The 21,231-nt window shown below is 43.9% G+C and overlaps 1 protein-coding gene across 1 annotated transcript in view; it reads left to right on the forward strand.

Moving 5' to 3' along the window:
* The window catches only part of LOC119978691 (leiomodin-1-like), a 43,103-nt gene extending 25,402 nt beyond the window's left edge, over positions 1-17,701 (forward strand). Inside the window, exons 2-3 of the mRNA XM_038820489.1 lie at positions 699-2,144; positions 16,519-17,701. Coding sequence (XP_038676417.1) covers positions 699-2,144; positions 16,519-16,545 — 1,473 coding nt within the window. The 3' untranslated portion in view covers positions 16,546-17,701. The remainder of the gene's footprint in view (positions 1-698; positions 2,145-16,518) is intronic.
* Positions 17,702-21,231: the final 3,530 nt, after the last annotated feature.

The following is a 21,231-nucleotide window of genomic DNA, read 5'->3' on the forward strand; positions in this document are numbered from 1 at the left end:
GAGTACCCAATTCATTTTTTCCAATTAAGGGGCAATTTAGTGTGGCCAATCCACCTCCCCTGCACATCTTTGGGTTGTGGGGGTGAAACCCATGCAAACAAGGGGAGAATGTGCAAACTCCACACGGACAGTGACCCAGAGCCGGGATCAAACCTGGGACCTCGGCGCCGTGAGGCAGCAGGGGTAACCCACTGCACCACCGTGCAGCCCTTTTTGACCTCCTCCTCATTCTCACCTCTTCGATAGCAACTCCAGGAAGTTGCATGTTTAGAGAACCGTAAAGCTTGCCTGTCAATCATAGACGATTCCTCTTCTGAAACAATAGAAACAAACGAATGAAACACTTATCCAAAAGGTAGATTTCTGCTTTAATTAGGTATCTGGCAGACCCTCCGTTGAGCAACTTGGCTGTAAACTCAACATTGCGATTATAATGAGACACAGTAATTAAAATAATCTGGGTCTGTTTTTGGCTTCAGGTGTGAATTTTAAATTGAACTCAAAACTCCCTTGCCCAATACTAATCCAGGGTCAAATTTGAGGCCAGGCTATCATCTTTATTGTCAGAGAAACTTTCTAAATTTCAGCAATTTGTTTTTGCCACTTTAAAGTATAGGAAGTTTGAGCAAACAGCAAAAGTTTAAGAGCAATATTTATTAATTCCTTAATCTTTCGCATATCCATTTCCTTTCCTTTAGGAAGGACAAACCCCAGATGAATTGTGTAAACAATCCACATCTAATGAACTTGAAAATAAAGCAGCAAAGGAGCTGGATAATGAAAATACGAAAAAATGTGAAGGAACTGCTAAAACCAAGGGAAAAATTGAAAGAAAGGAAAAATATGAGGATAGTGCAAAGATGAATGACACCAAGGGCAAAGAGAAAGAGGAAAGGCCGAAGAGCAAAGAGGTGAAAGGGAAAGAGAAAGAGGAGAAGGAGAGGAGCAAGGAGGTGAAAGAGAAAGAGGAGAAGGAGAGGAGCAAGGAGGTGAAAGGGAAGGAAAAAGAAGAAAAGCTGATTAAACCCAAAGGAGAAACACCAAAGGAAAGTGTCAAAGAGGAAATATACTCCACAACAAAGACTGAGACAAAAGACATTAAGGACAATGAAAGCTGCTCTGACACTTCTGTGACAAACTCTAGCAAATGCTGTTCAACACAATGTAATGATTCACCCAGCACGCAAAACCTGGAGGGGAAGAAACACTCAAAAGCTTCAGAAACACAACCAACAATTTCGACCATTTATGATGAGCCAATAGAAAAAGTAAGGAACAACGACCCTGAATTAACTGAAGTGAACTTAAATAATGCCGAGAGAATAACCAATGATATCTTAATACGTTTTGCTGATGCACTGAAAGAAAATACTGTAGTGAAGACCTTTAGCTTTGCCAACACTCATGCTGATGACCACATTGCTTTTGCTGTTGCTGGTGTGCTGAGGATAAACAAAAGCATAACAAACCTCAACCTGGAATCCAACTACATCTCTGGCAAAGGTGTCATTGCTATCATGAGAGCTTTGCAACAGAATAATGTCCTGACAGAGTTCAGGTTCCACAATCAGCGTCACATATTTGGAGGACAAGTGGAGATGGATATTGCCAAACTTCTAAAGGAAAATACCACTCTTCTCAAGCTGGGCTACCATTTTGAGTTGGCTGGGCCACGCATGACTGTGACAAACCTACTAAGTAGGAACATGGATAAACAAAGACAAAAGCGTTTACAGGAGCAAAGGCAGGGTCAAGCAGGAGACAAGAAGCAAGGTCTTGAAGTCCCAAAGACATCTGGCTTGCAAAAATCACCCAAACCTTCTCCACAATCTTCTCCGAGAAGTTCGCCGTGGTCATCCCCTAAGCCAACCCCAAAGAAGGCTGCAACTCATGCATCACCACCTGCTCCGCCTCCTCCTCCTCCTCCCCCAGCCCTGCCTGAAAAAGCCAGCGCCGTGACACAGAACCATAAATTACAAAGTAAGAGGACTGGAGAAGAACATGAAGAGACCAAGAAGCTGAGAAATTCCTTGACACCTGTATCTGAAAGAAAGTTGGAAGATAGGCCACCAGCTCAAGAACAAAATTCACGAGATCAGCTTCTGTCTGCCATTCGAGGGAGCACTGTGAAAAAATTAAGGAAGGTACATAATTAGTTTCCTTTGTTGTTTACTGGTAGACCTTACATTTAGATTTCTAGGAATTGGTGTAAAATGTAAAATGATAAATACATTGGCTGGACAGCATATATAAATATGGAACCTGAAACGGTGAATGTTTCATTCCATCAGAGCATGTAATCTGAAGTTTTGTAAAGCCCAAGATGAATGCAATGTTTTAGGCCATAAGAAAGTTCTCGGAGGTTGCCATGAGCAAATGTAATGAATAAAGTTCAATGATTATTTTATAAATGGAGATTAATTCCTTTGTGGGATGTGGTGATGATGGCAAGGCCAACATATGTTGCTCTGCCCTAATTGCCCCTAGCAGTCAACCACATTACTGTGGATCTGGAGTTACACATATAGATCAGTCCAGGTAAGTAAGCAGATTTCCTCTCCTGAAAGGCATTAGTGCACCAAATGGGTTTTTACACTCACGAAAGATAGTTGCATGGCCATCTATACTGAGACTAGGGCCGGGATTCTCCCCTACCCGGCGGGGTGGGGGGGGGGGGGGGGGGGGGGGGGGGGGGGTCCTGGCTGGATGGAGTGCAGTGAACCACTCCAGCATCGGGCCGCCCCAAAGGTGCAGATTTCTCCGCACCTTTAGGGGCCAAGGCCTAATCTTGGAGGCTAGGCCCGTGCCGGAGTGGTTGGCGCCCTGCCGGACGGTGGGAAGGGCCTTTGGCATCACACCAGGGGCTGAAGGGACTTCGTCGGCCGGCGGAAGTCCGCGCATGCGCCGGAGCGTCAGCAGCTGCTGACGTCATCCCCGCGCATGCGCAGGGGAGGGGGTCACTTCCGCGTCCACCATCGTGAAGACTATTGCGAACGCGGAAGGAAAAGTGTTCCCCCACGGCACAGGCCTGCACACCAATCGGTGGGCCCCGATCGCGGGCCAGGCCACCGTGGGGGCACCCCCCCCGGGGCCAGATCGCCTCGCGCCCCCCCCAGGACCCCGGAGCCCGCTCGTGCCGCCTGGTCCCTCCGGTAAGGTAGGTGGTTTGATTCCCGCTGGTGGAACCGGCACGACGGCAGCGGGACTTCGGCCCATCGCGGGCGGAGAATCGCTGGGGGGGGGGGGGCCCGCCGATAGGCGAGCGCGATTCCCGCCCCCGCCGAATCTCTGGTGCCGGAGACGGCGGGGGCAGGATTCACGCCGCCCCCCGGCGATTCTCCGCCCCAGCGGGGGGTCAGAGAATCCCGCCCCAGCTTTCAACTCCAGATTTAATAACACCTTAAATTTCACCAGTTGCCATGGTGGGTGTAGTAATCCACGGGAGGCAGGAGTTCCGTCACCACACCAATATTTATTTATAATAACGATATTACAGGAGCAGCTACAAACAGTGCTGCTAGCAGTCCAGTCAACTTAAGACTGGCTCACAAAGCCTACACAGGTGCTTATATGGGCCCCCTCAATGAGCTATCATTAAGGGAGCTCATACTCCAATTGGCCAACCAATAAAGCCAATTGGAGTTCATTACAGTAGGAATTGAACCAGTGCTGCCAGAGCTTTAGCCTCTGAATTATTAGCCCAGTGACAACAGTACTACTATACCACCATTGTCCCCCAGATTAATATTCAACATCTGGGGCCAGAACCTCCCATTTGTAAAATCAAATTACAACTCTTTAAATTTAAAACATTTGTAACCCTATAGACCAAGCACCACATTTAAAGTCATATTTTGGTAGAACACATAAAACTTCAGGAAATAGACTCCAAGTACAGTATTTATGTCATCATTTATTCTGCAATGAGAACAAGAATGTCATTTTTATCACTCTCTATAAATGCAAGGTCAGTGGAATGAGGCACACAAGGTGATAAATGTGCAAACAGGGTGAGGAATTGAAAGAAGAGGGAGAAAGCTGGGGCAGAAGCAGGCAACAACAATTGGAAGAAAGTGTTTTTCCATGGATGCACAGCACAAGCACAGACAATCGGTCCATGACACAGATGGGAAAGGTTCTTTTAAATGAGCAGATATGGATGAGGAAGCAGAGCTTAAGATCAAGCAAAATATTAGTCATGCACGTTATGTATAGGGCGGCCCGGTGGAACAGTGCCTAACAATGCCAGGGACCTGGGTTCGATTCTGACCTTGGGTGACTTTGTGAAGTTTGCATGTTCTCACCGTGTCTGTGTGAGCTTCCTCCTGGTGCTCCAATTTCCTCCCACAGTACAAAGATGTGCAGGCTAGGTGGATCGGCCATTCTAAATTTCCCCTTGGTGTCCAAAGGTTGGGTGGGGTTACGTGGATATGGCGTGCGAGTGGGGCTGGGTTGGGTGCTCTTTCAGAAGTGTGAACTCAATGGGCTAAATCTGCACTGTTGGGATTCTATGATTCTATGATACTTTAGATGGCATAAGGAAGATTAATAAAATCAAGGACAGAGGCTTGGAGGTGTTGACAGGAACATAATACTCAGTTTAACTGACAATCAGCATCGTTCACCCAAACCTTGATATGAAGCAAGCAATTTGGGAGACACCATTCCTGCATTCTTCCAGCTAAGTTTATGAGTGGATCAATGGACTGAAGTTTAGCATCTCTGACAGATGTTGGCTTATGGTTCAATAAGCTTGTATAAATCTACTTGTATTTTTCTCCAAATTTAAGCAGTTCCAATTATTTTGTTCACAAAAAACTTTTGGATTTGCCATCACCAATAGAGTAATGTCTGCCTTTGATATTTCTGAAATGTCTTGAGAGAGTATGTGCCATAACTCGTTCCCAATACATTTCTAAATAAAGGAATCATTACAATATTGAGAACTTCTTCAACTACAACTTTTTTAATAATGACATAAAATAAAAATAGCAATGACCTGTATTTATACATGATGTGGAGATGCCGGCGTTGGACTGGGGTGAGCACAGTAAGAAGTCTTACAACACCAGGTTAAAGTCCAACAGGTTTGTTTCAAACACGAGCTTTCGGAGCACGGCTCCTTCTTCAGGTGACTGAAGAAGGAGCCGTGCTCCGAAAGCTCGTGTTTGAAACAAACCTGTTGGACTTTAACCTGGTGTTGTAAGACTTCTTACTGTATTTATACAGCACCCTTAATGTAGAAAATGTTCTAAAGTCTTCACAAAAGTCTAATCATGAAACAATGGAAACCAAGTTAATAAGGTAGATATGTTAGGTGGAATGATCAAAAGCTTGGACAAAGTGATTGTTTCTAAGGTCAGTTTTGAAGGACCAAAGGGAGGTGAGGATACAGAGAAGTTTACAGAACAAAATGTTGAAGATGTGCAGAAGGGGGTCATTCAGCCCATTGAGTCTGCATCAACAGTCCAAAAGAAACACTATACGTAGGCCCTCTCCACTGCAACCTGTTCCTGTAAGGTCAATCCACCTAACCCGCACATCTTTGGACTGTGGGAGGAAACCGGAGCACCCGGAGGAAACCCACACACACAGGGGGAGGACGTGCAGACTCCACACAGACAGTGACCCAGCCGGGAATCGAACCTGGGTTAGGTGGATTGGCCATGCTAAATTGCCCGTAGTGTAAGGTTAATGGGGGGATTGTTGGGTTACGGGTATGTGGGTTTAAGTAGGGTGATCATTGCTCGGCACAACATCGAGGGCCGAAGGGCCTGTTCTGTGCTGTACTGTTCTATGATCTATGATCTATGATCTATGACCCTGGAGCTGTGAAGCATGTATGCTAACCACCATGCTACCCTGCTGCCCCTGTAAGGTCAATCCACCTAACCTGCACATCTTTGGACTGGGGAGGAAACTGGAGCACCCAAAGAAATCCCACGCAGACATGGGGGGAATATACAAACTCCACACAGTCACCCACGGTCGAAATCGAACCTCGGTCCCTGGCACGAGAAGACAACAGCACTAACCACTGTGCCATCGTGCCGCCCCGGAATAGGATCTAGATGGCTGAAGGCATAGCTGCCAATAGCAGAGATGAAAGGTCTGGAATTCACAGGACTGTAGAATCAGAAATACTGAGTCTTGTGGTGGTTATAAACCTGGAGAAAGTTCAATTGGAGACATTGGGGGAATGAATGGTGAGCCAATATGGCTCAGCCAGGTGAGTGTTGCAATACCGATTGCTAAATTGATGGCGACAAAGGCATGGAATATAATTGTGGCAGAAGGAAAACTGAGGCTGTGGTGAAAGAGGGCAATGTTATGGAGGTAGAAGTAAACTATTTTTGTGATGGAGGGAATATGGGATCAGATGGGGCAGCATGGTAGCATTGTGGATAGCACAATTGCTTCACAGCTTCAGGGTCCCAGGTTCGATTCCGGCTTGGGTCATTTTCTGTGCAGAGTCTGCACATCCTCCCCGTGTGGGTTTCCTCCGGCTGCTCCAGTTTCCTCCCACAGTCCAAAGATGTGCAGGTTAGATGGATTGGCCATGATAAATTGCCCTTTCTGTCCAAAATTGCCCTTAGTGTTGGGTGGGGTTACTGGGTTATGGGGATAGGGTGGAGGTGTTGACCTTGGGTAGGGTGCTCTTTCCAAGAGCCGGTGACGACTCGATGGGCCGAATGGACTTCTTCTGCACTGTAAATTCTATCTATAAGAACTCCATCTTGGGCTCAAAGTGAATGCGGAGAATATGAAGAATGTGAAGAATCTGGTTCAAGCTGAGACAGTGACAAGACATGGAATTTGTGGCAGGGGCTGAAATTGATGGTCTTGACCTTCCCAATGATTAACCAGAGAAAATTACAATTCATTTAAGACTGAATGTTGGACAGTCTGACAAAGGCACTGACTAGACAGAGTTGTAACGGCAGAAAGGGAAAGCTTTCGGGGGGTGGGGGGAGGAGACAGGCATCAACAATTGGAAGAAAATGGTTTTCTAGTGAATTAATGATGTACAGCACAGATACAGCCAACTGGCCCACGTCGGTGTTTATTCTCCACACAAGCTACATGGGTAACAGAGAAGTGGTGGCGAGGTTAAGCCGGGGATCATCACTGTGCACATGGCAGCTGGTGCCATGTCTTTGAATAATGTTGCAGATATAGATAAGGAAGAGGTGGGCACAAATAATAGGCCTGTGGGGAACTACCGAGGTAACACCGTGAGGGCAGGAAGAGCAGCCATTGCTGTAGAAGTTCTGGCAACAAATGGAAAGCTAGTGATGGCAGTACCACTGAACTGAGCAACTGAAGAGAGTTACTACTTCAGTTATATACCAGCTACATGCTTGACATGTCCATTTGTTTCTAGAAATCTATGGGAAAGTCAGACCAATTCCATTAATTGCAAATTGCTCACAGTTAAATTGGAAGATGTACTGCTTCATAATAATGTAATCGTTATCCTGTGAAACAGACAAGGTATTATTTAAAATAAAAGAAACATTTGTGTCTTGATGGCCTTTCCTGAGGAGCTGCATAAATGGACTTGCACTTCAGGTCACAAAACATATTTATTGTAGGAATATGGTTAAGTAGGGCCATTATGAGTTCTAGTTTAGTTGAGACTGTAAAGTAGGGTTTGTCCATAAATTCACAGCAAATTGTAAATGAACAGAATGCCTGAGGTGAATTAGAATCTAATTGTTGCTGTTTTATGATTATGACATTTGGTCCAATTAGGCACAATATTGACACACATTGTAATGTAATCAGTTCATGTTTAATGCTTACAATAAACATACTGACCACAAAATTCTTTGGGTCGGGAGGATGGAATGAGGACATAAGATGGTTAGGGAGAGCTGCACTCGGAGTCTCCCCTTTTTGCCCACAGTCAAAAATTCTTGCATGAAGCAGAAATAACTACAACACCAGTGTGGAAGAGGTGGTCTTAATGCTGTTATCTCCACAGGAATTTCTCACAGAATGATTGATTATCATTTGTAATGTGACAACACAAAACCCCACGTTATGTTTCTCAAAACCCCCCACTGCCACCTCGCTTTAGAAAGGATGTGAGGGTCCTTGGGAGGATGCAGAAGAGATTTATCAAAATAGTGCCAGGGTTTAAAGATTTTACTGACACCGTTGGGTTGAAGAAGCTGGCGTTGTTCCCCTTGGAGCAAAGGAGATGGTGGGAGATTCGAGAGAGGGTTATGAAAGGTTGGGATTAGGTAGACAAGGAAAAACTGCTCCCAGAAGTTGATGGTAAGATGAGTAGGGGACACAATTTTAAGCTTTTGGGAAAAAGATAGGGTGGGGGTGGGGGGATGGGGGGGGGGGGGGGGGGGGGTCATGGAATGTGAGGAACAACCTTTTATGCAGTAAGTGGTAGTGACCTGCAACTCATTGTCCAAAAGATTGGTGGAAGCAGAAATGATGAAAGGTTTCAAAAGGAAATTGAATAGGTACTTGAAGAAAATAAGCGTGCATGGCCACAGTGATAGACTGAGGGAAATAGCATTGCTCTCCCAAATGCTGGCTTGGAATTGATGGGCCGATAGGCCTCCTCAGTGGAATCTTGGGGCCGCTCTCGCCATCCACGGGATCGGCAGCGAGGGCAGAAAATCTTGCAAGTCTTGAGAAACGCAATTCTTGCTGGAGGGATCGCTTTTCCCAATTCTCCCCACCACTCACCGGCAGTATCAAGAGATTCAGGCCCACAAAGGGCATGAACCACATTTGCATAAATTTCCATTCATTTTAATATTTTTCGCAGCCCACCTGCCAATTGATCCTCCCCTCACGAGATCTTCAAACCTCGGCGACGTCATGTCACATCAGTTTACACCAGGTTGGGCATGACGTGAGACATTCAAGGGGATCCATCGGGGGTGTAATGGTAAGTATAGTCTCAGGAGGGCTAGAGGGACATGCCCAGACAATCATAGAATCATAGAAAGTTTACAGCACAGAAGGAGGTCATTCAACCCATCTTGTCCATGCCAGCCCGACAACACCCAAGTGCTCTTTCTAATCCCACCTTCTGGTACCCGGCACAGGTTGGCACTGCACTGCCAGATTCGAATTGTTAACCTGGCAGTGCCAAACTTTGCCAGGGAGCAGTGACGAGACGGGTCCTAGTTGGTGCATGTATGTGTGCCGGGGGGGGGGGGGGGGGGGGCGCGGACACTTGAGGACGGTTGTACTGCCAGTGGTGAATGTTGGGGGACGGGGGGTTTATTGCCGGTGATTTGGGGGTTACTGGGAATGAATGTCAGGGGGTGACAGCCGCCGAGACCTGCATTATGTGTGCTGACAGCGTTTCTCTGCAGCCCTGGTCTGGGCGCCCTTTAAAGTTGCCACCTTAATCTCTTTGGAGCCAGTTTCTGGCTCAAAGAGTCCCTGACCGACCAAAGTGACACCCACTCAATTTATTTTTGCCGAAGTGCTCAAAATTCCATGAGAAAACTGGCCTGTGGAACTGGAGAGATCTGTGCCAGTTTTCTGTGAGATCATGAAACTTTGCCATTGTTTGGTAAGATTCTGCCCTATGACTATGATTTACTTAGATTTTGAGGTAACTATGAATTAGAAAATAAATTACAATGAAGAAAGGTTTCCATTTTCAGGATCTTGGTATCAAATCAAACCAAAATTTTTTTAAAACACCATTAAAACCTGTTTTAAAGATGAACAACATTGCATGAATTAAATATTTTAAAATGTTCTCAGATCTTGAGTAGCTCCCAGCTAGTAATGCTCAGCCTGGAGCCGCACAAAGAAAGTGAAGCGGACAGAAAAGAAAGGTAATGAAGTGGTGAGGCTGGTAATACACAAAGAACATAATGTTATTGATGTTATAAAAACAAGGGAAGCAAGGATTAACCAAGTGCTGCGAGGGATGGGATAGAGAAAGAGGTGTTAGAAGGGCAGATAGAAATAAAAGAAAATAAGAAACAAAGGTTGTTTTCAGAGCAACTGAGGAATGGGAAGTTGTTTTGGAGAACTGAAAAGAGAAAAAGAAATTTTGTGATTTGGAGACAAATTCAGTGAGAATCTCCCTTCGACACATCACTGGTGAAACAACTTTGGAATCTCTTCCATATCTTTCCCACAGCTCCAGATTTAACTATTGCAATGCACTCCCACTTCTACTTTCTTTAACTAACAAATAAGGCATAGTCCATCAATTATTGCGACTAAACACAAAAGTGAGGGAAAGAAGGGCAATCAACTCATTTGTTGAAGGTCAATTCGCTGCAAGGTAAAGGGTGAATGGAACATGGGGCGGGATTCTCCGGTCCTCCAACCGCGTATTTGTCATCTGCGCCTCGTTCGCTGGCGGTGTCTTTCAATCATGTCGCCACTTGTCAATGGGTTTTGCCATTGAACCCACCCCACGCCACCACGAAATCCATTGGCGGGGGTCCGCTGCCAGCAGGAAAAGTGAATCCTAAGTACAAATTCCGGCCATGATATCTGTCTTTCTTGACCTGCCAAAAGTATTAAGCATAGATCGCCGACCTGGAATATGAAAACTGTCATCATATTATGAGATATCCAGAAAAGAATGTTCAGTTGTTCAGTAACTACATGACGGTACTCTGGAAAATGTGTGTGCATGATGCCCTTTCTCAACCACTTAACATCTGCAGTGGGATCAGACAGGACAGCTTTCTTGCTTCATGCCTTTTTGAGCTCTATTTTGCAGCAAAGAATTGATGATGCCACAAAATTTACTTTTATATGTCACAAACTTGAGTCAATTCCATTCTTCATGTTTGCTGATGATCATGCATCCTAAGGTGATCCTATGAGTATCTGAAGGTTAAGTTAGTTATGGTGGATTATGTGCTCCCAACAATGTGCCATTTATGAAAGGGGAGCAGATCAAAGTTAGGACTACAACATTCTGTGATCAAGAATTGCTTGTTTATATGAGATAGATCAAGATTATTTAACAGACAGGAAGAAATTTGGGTTCTGCCCAATGTCATGCTTTTATTATCTCAATTCTCCTTTATGGTTTTGAAGCTTCTTGTGTTATCATTGTCATGGAGCACAGCAAATTTCATATACACCACCTTTTATACATCATGAATATTTATACAGTATGACAAGATCGTATTACTATTATAAGGTGTGAAAATGTGGAAAATCAAATATTATTGTGACAATGCTCATGAAAGCGCATAGAGTATATATTGCATTGATTGGTACACAAAGGATTTGGGACTGAGCGGTGTCAACAGAAGCAGGTTGAATAGATGCCCAGACATCTGTGTTGCCAGATGACCTCACTATGAATGCTTGGCTGAGCTCTGAGATTCACTGGTGAACTCAGATGATAGACTCAAAATGTTAACTCTGTTTTCTCTCTCAGATACTGGCAGACCTGCTGAATGTTTCTAGCATTCTTTGTTTGGTTCAGTGAATAGGGGGTTGTTTATACAGCTTTGTTTGTTTTATGTTTTATGAGCTTGTAGTAATTTTCAAAAGGAATGTTGAATGCCTAATTGTTGTTTTTTTTTTCTATGAGCATTTCAAAGTCTTGCCAGAGTTATTATATGGCTCATTAGTTCTTTACCTTGTGGATACTGAAGAGTGCTTCAAAGGCACAACATATGTCAGGACATTAAATAAATGTGAAAATCAAACCATTGGATCCCTTGTATCCATCCATTTCAGATTCTACATATTGGAGAATGCAGAAGGGGACTTTATTCAAGGATAAATTACCTCAATGCATCTGAACCATTACATGCCCTTAGTGCTGGTTAATTGAATGGTCTCTTAGCTTTTAAGGAGAGAGCCCTATGATCAATAACTGCATTGAAAGCATACTTAAATCATCATACACCATTACATGATCACAGACTAAGTTTAAAGAGCATTCAAACTTACTTGCCAAAAGTTGCCACATCAGGCTTCTCCTAATAAAAGCAAATTACTGCGGATGCTGGAATCTGAAACGAAAGAGAAAATGCTGAAAAATCTCAGCAAGTCTTGCAGCATCTGTAGGGAGAGAAAAGAGCTAACGTTTTGAGTCCGATAACTCTTTGTCAAAGCCAACAGACAGAGAAAGTGGGAAATAATTATACTGTGGAGTGAGAATGAAAGATGAGTCATAGCCACAGAAACCCAGGGAAACCGGGTGCTAATAGCTACAGAAACCAAGGGGAAAGAGTGCTAATCGCAGTCCCCAGAGAGGCCAAAATATGTTTAGGCTTCTCTTAATGTTAGTAAGTGTGGTTCCCACAGTCTTCAGGAATCCATCTGTTTCCATTAAAATAGTAACGACAAGGAAAATTGACTTTGGAGCATGCATTTCAATAGCGAACCCAATGTGACTTTAATCATGTATCGGGTGGTCTTCCTAACCCAGCAAAAATGGCTGGTGGCAAAAATCAAAGGGAAAGGATAAAAATGTAGCCTCTCATTTCATCCTCCTGACACAAGTTTACTCAGCATCAGAAGAGAAAATTGCAGCCCATCTTTGGTATTTTCAATGTTTAACTGAACAAAATTATGGCACATCCAAGACTAGATTCTGGTGAAGTAGTGTGACAACACAGAAGCAGTAAAAGTGTTGAGTGAGGTAGCGATGACATAGAGCTGGAAGTGATCAACATCTGTGACCCTGGGAGAATCTTCAAGGCAATTCTGTAATTTGAAACAGTGAGGAAGGTTTAATATGGAAAGATTTCCCAGGTTGGTCAAAGGTAGCAATTTTAGGACATACTAATGAACCAGCCTACCAAAAGATGTTTATGTCTGAGCAGAATGACGTCCAACCTACAACACTGAATAAGCAACTTTAAATTGAAGTACTGTAAACAGCAGAAAAATTAAGAATTTTGTTTTAGAAGCTTATCAGTGGCAAAGCAGCAACAATCAAGTAACCCAAGATAAGACTTCTTATGCATATTTTATTGAAAGCCCATCCTCTTTGACTGAATTGCACAAGTATGAACATGGTAAATTAACAGATTTCAATTGCCCATCCAAGTGAAATGAAATGAAATGAAAATCGCTTATTGTCACGAGTAGACTTCAATGAAGTTACTGTGAAAAGCCCCTAGTCGCCACATTCTGACGCCTGTCCGGGGAGGCTGGTACGGGAATCGAACCATGCTGCTGGCCTGCTTGGTCTGCTTTAAAAGCCAGCGATTTAGCCCAGTGAGCTAAATCAGCCCCTGATAATAAGTGATAATAAGGCATACTATTAACGATTATATTAGCTGGCAAATACATCTACTACTAAAGTATAATAGACATGAATGGTAATTTTTCTTAATTACAGAGCAATTTTATGACTTTCAAGTTGATTAGATTGTGTTTTCTCACAAAGAAACAAATATGCTACCATTGTTAGCGAGTGAGAAGGGGTGAAGTGGCTCCCCTCTATTCAACCTCCTCAGTTGGTCACAGGTTTAAGTTTCTTTTCCAACTCAGAATGTATTTACCGATTTAAGCTGTGAGCAACAAGAAGCCAATCAAACAAGGTTTCCTTGAGTAAAATTCATGAACCATTAAACCGCAGAAAAGTAATAATAGTGTTTGGTGTCAATCATTCGGCCCTCATGAAGTTAGTCCACCCATCCCCCCCCCCCACCCCCCCCCCCCCACCCCCCGCCGAACCCCTCACCCCTCACCCCTGCAACACACACATGTCATAAAGAAGAAATCAGATTTCACCTGAAGAAGGAGCCGTGCTCCGAAAGCTCGTGTTTGAAACAAACCTGTTGGACTTTAACCTGGTGTTGTAAGACTTCTTACTGTGCTCACCCCAGTCCAACGCCGGCATCTCCACATCATAAATAAGGAAAGTTAGAATCAAATAAAAAAAAGGGCAACAGAGGAGAACTGTCCTTTGATTGTCCTTGAGGTGTAGATCTCAACTGCTATGACCAGTTTGGGTTAACTGGATTCTTGGATGCTGTCAGATGTAGAAGATGATACAAATAATATTAGACCTTGATTTCCTGGTAGGCTTTTGGTAGACTTGGCTTCTCAAACTGAGCAACACATTTATTCCAAAAGAGACATGGGGAGAGAGAGCAACCTTCAGCCCGTTTCCTCTGCTGAAAATGTCTTTGACACCATCTGAGTCGCTCTCCAGTGGCTTGGCAGCCTTGCCTTGAAATACTTCACCCATTGTGTGTTTCCAAGAGGTTTTGGGCTGGTCTATCTACGGCAGCCATTGTTTCAATATCCAATACTTTACATTTTGAATATCTCTTCCTTATTTACGAGTTATGATGGGTGCCTGGATTACAGGAAATGCCCCTCTCTTCACACTCCCTTGAGGGTGATTGGTATTGCAACATCACCTGGGAATGTGGCCTTGCATGTTTAAGCAGTTTGTTCTGTCTCAGTTTAAGTTGCAAAATTTCCATCAATTGCACGTTGAAAAATTATATTTTCAAACATAAGGGAGCATGATCTCAAAAGACCATTGATCCTAACAGCTATACAAAATAAACAGGATTTTGAGTTTTATAAATGGTAGCATAGAGCACGAGTAAAGAAATAATGTTTTTTAAAAAAGTGGGAGAGGGCATCCTATTGTCCTGCTTCAATTATCTGCTTGCGTCCCAGGGACACTCAATATATCCCTAAGAACATGTTTGGCCTTGAACTGGTCTACTGTCAGATAGAGGATCTAAAGGAACCATACAGCAAGACAATGAGGGCTAAACAGGTTAAGTTGCTCAACAGTAAATTCTTGAATTTGCACTTTACCTTGTAACAAATGCTTCAAGCACCTTGATGTGGACATCTATCAATATATTAACTTACGGCAAAAAATAGTAGAATACCAACAGAAATAAATTACCCCAGCAATTTCAGCATTTTTGTTATAAAAGGTATACTCATTTTATCTCATTTTGGGGTTCACATAATGAAATATGCTATTTGAAATTTAGACTTATGGGGCTGGATTCTCAAATAATGGGGCTATGCCCCCTTGCCGATGTGAAAAGCTGCTCCAACCACTCCGGCGTCAACACTCCCCGATGATGGGGAATGCTCCCCTTCCTATGGGGCTAGGTTGGCGTCAGAGTGGTCCCCGCAACTCCAGCCGGTGCGGAACGGCCGGCGCGAGTTCGCGCATGCGCGGAACGGCCGGCGTGATTCCGCGCAGGCACACTACGGCCGGCATGATTCCGCGTATGTACGGGGGTCCCCTTCTCCGCGCCGGCCCCCAGGCAATATGGCAGAGCCCTACAGGAGCCCGGCGCGGAGGAAAATAGTCCCCCACGGAACCAGCCCGCCGGCCGATCGGTAGGCCCCGATCGCGGGCCAGGCCACCGTGAGGGCCCCCCCTCGGGGTCGGATTCCCCTACCCCCCCCCCCCTCCAGGACTGCCCCGCAGACACACCTTCCAGGTCCCACCGTATGGGACCTGAGTAACCCACGTCTTCAGGACTCAGCTGAACTCGGCGGACACTCGGCCCGTCGGGGCCCGGAGAAACGCCGGTGGGGGGGCGCTTTCAATGGCCCCTAACTGGCGTGGCTGGAATCCCGTGGGCGCCTGAGAATCGGCGGGGGAGAATCGGGAAGATGCGTCAGGGCGGCGGGGCGCACTTCTCGTGTCCGCCTGGGGATTCTCCAATCCGCCGCGGGTTCAGAGCATCCCGGCCTAGATTTATCGTACCAGCTTAACACCTTCAGTGTGATTATTCCCAGCTATGCATTATTGCCCAAATATGTATAATTATTGGCCAGGGTTTTGCTGGCAGGGATAAGTCCTGTCATTGCGACAAATGCAGATCCTCATTCTGTGTGGGCAGTAGAGAGTCCATAGTCTTCCCAGTGGCGGCCTCTATTCTGTATGGCAGGTTGATTCTCTGCTTTGCGGGCCCAATCAATGGGCTAACAGCTCTGCAGCCTCCTCAGTAATACTGAGAGAGGTGGCCACTGCTGAAGCTGCAAGAGCAAGAGGGCACCGCTATTCTGAGGGACACTCACAGGGGATTTTTAAAAACATTCTCTGCTGGGGCCAGACTAGCAGACAGCAGCAATCAGAGTGGGTAACCCCTCCAGCAGTGGCATCGGGAAGCAAGGCCAACCTTTGCTGCTGCAAACTGGTGCCTCCTCATGCAATGACCCCCATCAAAGAGTAGCTTTTGGGCATTTAATTGCCTGAATGAAATTGTCACTGCCATTACTGCTGCTAGTAAAATGGCCAGTGGCTGTACCGCATCAGGGATCCCCCGCGATACAACTCCCCAATATCCTATCAACATCCGTCCCATCCCCCATCCTGCCAGAAAGAACACATCCATTATTTCTGGCTTTGGAATCATATTACAGAAATGTACATCTGTCCAGTTTCTACTTCAGTACATTTGTCCTTGCAATCCTGGCTGGTAAAACCAACAGTACATGTTTTTAAAAACAAACTGTAAACCTTTACGACTTATAATGTTCAAATGGATTTGACTCAATTATTTGAAAAGTTTTTCTAATACACGTCTCTTTTACTGGTTTTAGGTTGAAGTTCCAAAGTTACTACAGTAAGAAGAGGTGCCATTGCGTGCTGTTGGAGATGCCCCATTAATCTTTATATAAATCAAACTCCTATTGTAGCCAAAGCTTCATTGTTATTCTCATTCTGATCATTTGAAGGACTTCTTGTTACATCTTTGCTTGAGGCCCTGTGAAAATGTGGCAGCGTTTCTAAGAGATTCATCAAGCGTGTGTTGCTTGATCTCTGATTTTCAATCTCTCGCTACTTTTCCACTGTGCATTTTAGACTTCCAACAATTCTTTCAGATGGCTCTGTATTTCTGTTATAACAGCTTTCCAGTTGTAATTAGTTATTTCCTGACATTCCCATCTTAGACCATAAGACATAGGAGCAGAATTAAGCCATTCGGCCCATCGAATCTGCTCCGCCATTCAATCATGGCTGATATGTTTCTCATCCCCATTCTCCTGCCTGCTCCCCATAACCCTTGATCCCCTTATTAATCAAGAACCTATCTATCTCTGTCTTAAAGACACTCCATGACTTGAACTCCTTCATCCTGTGTTTGCACTTTCCCACTGCTTTCATTTGACATCTTTTGTAAAAATGCTTATCATAACCTAGCGGCAAATGTTTTAATACAGATTTACTCTTATGTCACTCTTTTGCTACAATAACAATCGCAAGATGTGGGCACTGTTAACCTCCTTCCTTCCATGCCACAAAGATGCCAAACTGACGTGCCACATGGTTCGCTCTGCTAATTTGTACAGGTATCTGTTTACCTTCCTTGTTTCTTGCCTCGTAATTCTAGACACAGTGTAATCCTCAAGCTGGCCCTCCACGATCAGAGGTAAGGACTCATAATGATGGTTAAAAAGCTTTATCAGTCTTCATAGAAATGGGTACTATTAGACAAGACTCCTACTATCTATTTCTATTGAATCTTACATAGTTTTGTTTGCAATGACTATTTTTAGAGAAACAAAATAAGAGCAATGTCTTAAGGAATTGTAAATATTTGTCTAGTTTGGTTTTCTGTGTAATATTTTAATATGTGAACATTTGTAAATGTATGTTTCCTCCACACATGCTAGCAAGAGATACACAGTGGCAATCATGTAACTTCCATTCCATGCCTGATGTGTCACATATTAAGACATCACTAAGAGTACAATAAACAGCACAATAAAAAGGTTGCCAGTTCTTCTGACTAAAAGCATTATTTTTTTCTTGTATGCCTGGTACTCTGTCTGTCTCACTCATTGCAGTGGCTATATCCATTCAAAGCACAAAATCTTTTAAAGGTAATATCTGCGCTAAAGTGGAATATTGATTTATCTTATGTTTAGTTTTGTAAATATAGAGCCATATTTAATTTCACATGCAAAATGGTTACCAGCATAGGAAATAAATATTTAAATTTGCAATGCGAGCTTCTTAATTCAAGTTCGGAATGATACAAACATGAGAGAGTGTCCCCTTAAAGCTCGGTATGAGTGAATGAAACAGTCAAACATATAGGAATACAAGTATTCATGTAATGATTATCTTTCTACTTGTGAATGATGCCAAACTTTTAAAAAATGAATTCAATAACGAGAAAGTAATGCCGGAACCTGCAGTTGCCGAATTTTGCAACATCCAAAGTACACATGGAATAAATATTGCTTTGACGTCAAGTGTATCGTTTGTAGTTTTAACAGTACAGGTGTTAACTTTATCAAATGTAAGCTATATAAAGTCACAGCTCTGCTTGTTACACCTCTGATGTAAATAGTTGCTCTAAATATTTTTCATCATTAACGTGTTTATAATAAGTCACTGTACATCCCTGTTATTATGGGCATGTAAGTTTTCTTACCAGATTCCAATTTACCATTAAGTTGGATTATTTTCCTACCTTGTTGTACTGGCAACATTTTAAACAGAAATTTCCATTCCTTAAGTCTTGATATATAATGACAAGATGCACGTTATCATTTATACTGGACATTTTTTTATTTTAGAAAAACAAATCACAATGTTTTCCCTCAGTAAAATTCCATAATTTAAGTAGCTGCCCTATGGTCAAAGGCAGCACAGAGAAGTTGAAAATTTAAAAGCATTAGAACTACTTAAGTATATGAGTTGTGGAGAATATGCAGAGAAATGCACTCAACGCAGTAAATATTCCTGATTACTGCCGCATTTTGCTTATTTGGACATGGAGCAATTTGGTTGTAAAGCACTTTGAGATGGTCTGAGGATATGCAAAGCTCTGTCTAAATATAATCTTTTTTTTGCATCTGTTTGCACAACAACAGTTACTGCACTTCTAAAAAATACACAGTTAGCGGGGCGCCACGTTGGGATGTCCTGAAAGCACCTCCTTTCTTTACTGAGTTACTTTTGCAGAGGGGAGGTGATACTGACAGTGATTGACTGACCCTTCGATTCTTCAGATTATGGCTTGCAGCTTCTCTCACCAGTGATATTTAAGAGGCTAGGGAGCCTATTTCAATAAACAGAATGGTGATCTATACTTCTCAATTTACCTTGCTCACTGGAAATGTTTCAGCATGCATCATCGAAATGTTTCCCTGCAAAGGGCAGACAAATATTTACCTTTTCTAAAAGTGATATGACTCATTTGTGAGATAGTTTTGGCAGTTTCCAGTCCCCAGTGAACGCAAAATACGGAGTACTCCATCGCAAAGCACTTTTGTATTATCTGTTGGATAAGGATATCTTTTAAATAGCTATTCCTGGCAATCTTTCTCACCTGGGATCCTGTTTTCCAGGAAACCTAAATAACGTTTTCTGCATTTCTTAAAAGTATAATCACAGAGACAATTTTAAACAAAAATATTCCATTACTATTATATATTAACGTGAGAGTTAAATTGTTGCTTGAGTGGTGCAATCCGTGCAGCACAATAGATCTACAACAGAAAATAAAATCCAAGTGCATTTTTCTGATTGATAACTATCACAATTTATTAATTTTCAATGGGCTTCATCTTTACTTGCAAACTACCTACCCATGCAGTTTTGGCAGTGAAGGTTATCTTATTAAATTCTGCATCCCAGTGGACAAGATCCTGAAATTTACCACATAACATTAGTTAGTTAGTTAGTTATCCTCTTTCTCCCAGCTGTGCATCACATAACATGAAGCCATTTTAGTTTACTTTTGAAAAAATAGCTTCTCGGATTCTAAATTTACTAAACAGACACAGGGTAAAAAGTAACAAAATAATTGTTCACCTGAATCATTGGTTAGGCCGAGGTTATAACAGGATGGGTTCTCTGCTGCCGCCACTGGTAGTGGGCTTCCCGATCTAGCTGCGAATCGAGCGTCGGACTAAAAACGGGGTCGGTGGCCATTCTGATGTGCCAGACCCCCACTGGCGGCGACAGCGAACTAATTGCCCGTGCCAGCAGGAGGATGCAAATGGTTCATTTGAACTCATGTGATTAAGGGCTGGAAGCCCAATTATCCACGCCCCTGTGATGCGCTGGCCCACTTGGCCACGATTAATGCTGATATGGACTGGTTTATGTATTTTCCAGCATGGCCCTGATGCAGTGGACCCCATGGCGGGTCAGAGTGGTAAGTATGTGACGTAGGTGCACACAAAGCCCATTGGAGGGCCGCATCCCCCCCCCCCCCCCCCCCCCCCCCCCGTATCCCCCACAGTTCAAATGTTGCTCACCCTACCTCCCAGCAGTTCAGGCAATAGGTTGAAAAATCACTGAATGTTCACTTACCCTTACCCTTTCCTAACGTCTGCTGCCTCAGACAGAAATGTTCAAAGCAGCCGCTATTACAAGTGTCAGAGGCTTGACAGCCTTTGAAATGTAGATCTTCCATTCAATTTCACACAGCAATACATTGCATTAGCCAGTTATATTATTGCAGAGACAGCTTCATGGTGGATTGTTCATTGATTTTTCCCTTCACGCTTGAATGCATCTCCATTACTCTGCTTTGATGCTAACCACAATTTTATAAACACTCTTGCTATGATTGACAGCCCCTCACCACATCATAGATTCTTCCTGCTGTGAAAAAGAGGAAGTCAAAACACTTAGCTTGCTCCGAAAGCTCGTGTTTGAAACAAACCTGTTGGACTTTAACCTGGTGTTGTAAGACTTCTTACTACAATCATCTTTTGGACATCTGATGGGGGGAGGGCACTGCTGGGATTCTGATTGGGGGGGTCTCTTTTGGGGATATGATGGGGGTCATTGTTGGGGGTCTCTTTTGCAGGCCTGATGGGGTTGCACCTGACAGGGTGGTCTCTGTTCGGCTCTGGGAGGATCAATGGATCTGATGGCATGCCTGAAGGGGCTCTGTTGGGGTCTGGTGGGGGGTACGTGGGGCAAGGTCAGGTCACCCTCATGTGTTCCTGCTGTGGGGGGATGACCCGTAATTCCCATGGTGGTGGGGGGAGTATGCATCTATTAGTCAGTTGAAGGAGGAAGAATTTGCGTTGCAGGGGGTGGGGGGCGGGGAGGGGAGAGGTGGCCCAGCTGCCGGGCCTCAGTTTCGGGCTGCCCGGTCAAAATGGTGAATCGATACCGGGATTCCAACGCCATGCATAAATTAACATGCCAGCGCAGACCAGGAGCGATTCTACTCCAGCGGGAGAACTTAGTCTCCCGAATTGAGAATCCAGATCAATATTGTGTCAAGTTTGGAATCCTTAATTTAAAAGAACGTCAAAACCGTTTCTTTAATGGAGACGGAA

Source organism: Scyliorhinus canicula, chromosome 15 (genome assembly GCF_902713615.1).
Source record: "Scyliorhinus canicula chromosome 15, sScyCan1.1, whole genome shotgun sequence".
Classification (NCBI taxonomy): Eukaryota; Metazoa; Chordata; class Chondrichthyes; order Carcharhiniformes; family Scyliorhinidae; genus Scyliorhinus; species Scyliorhinus canicula.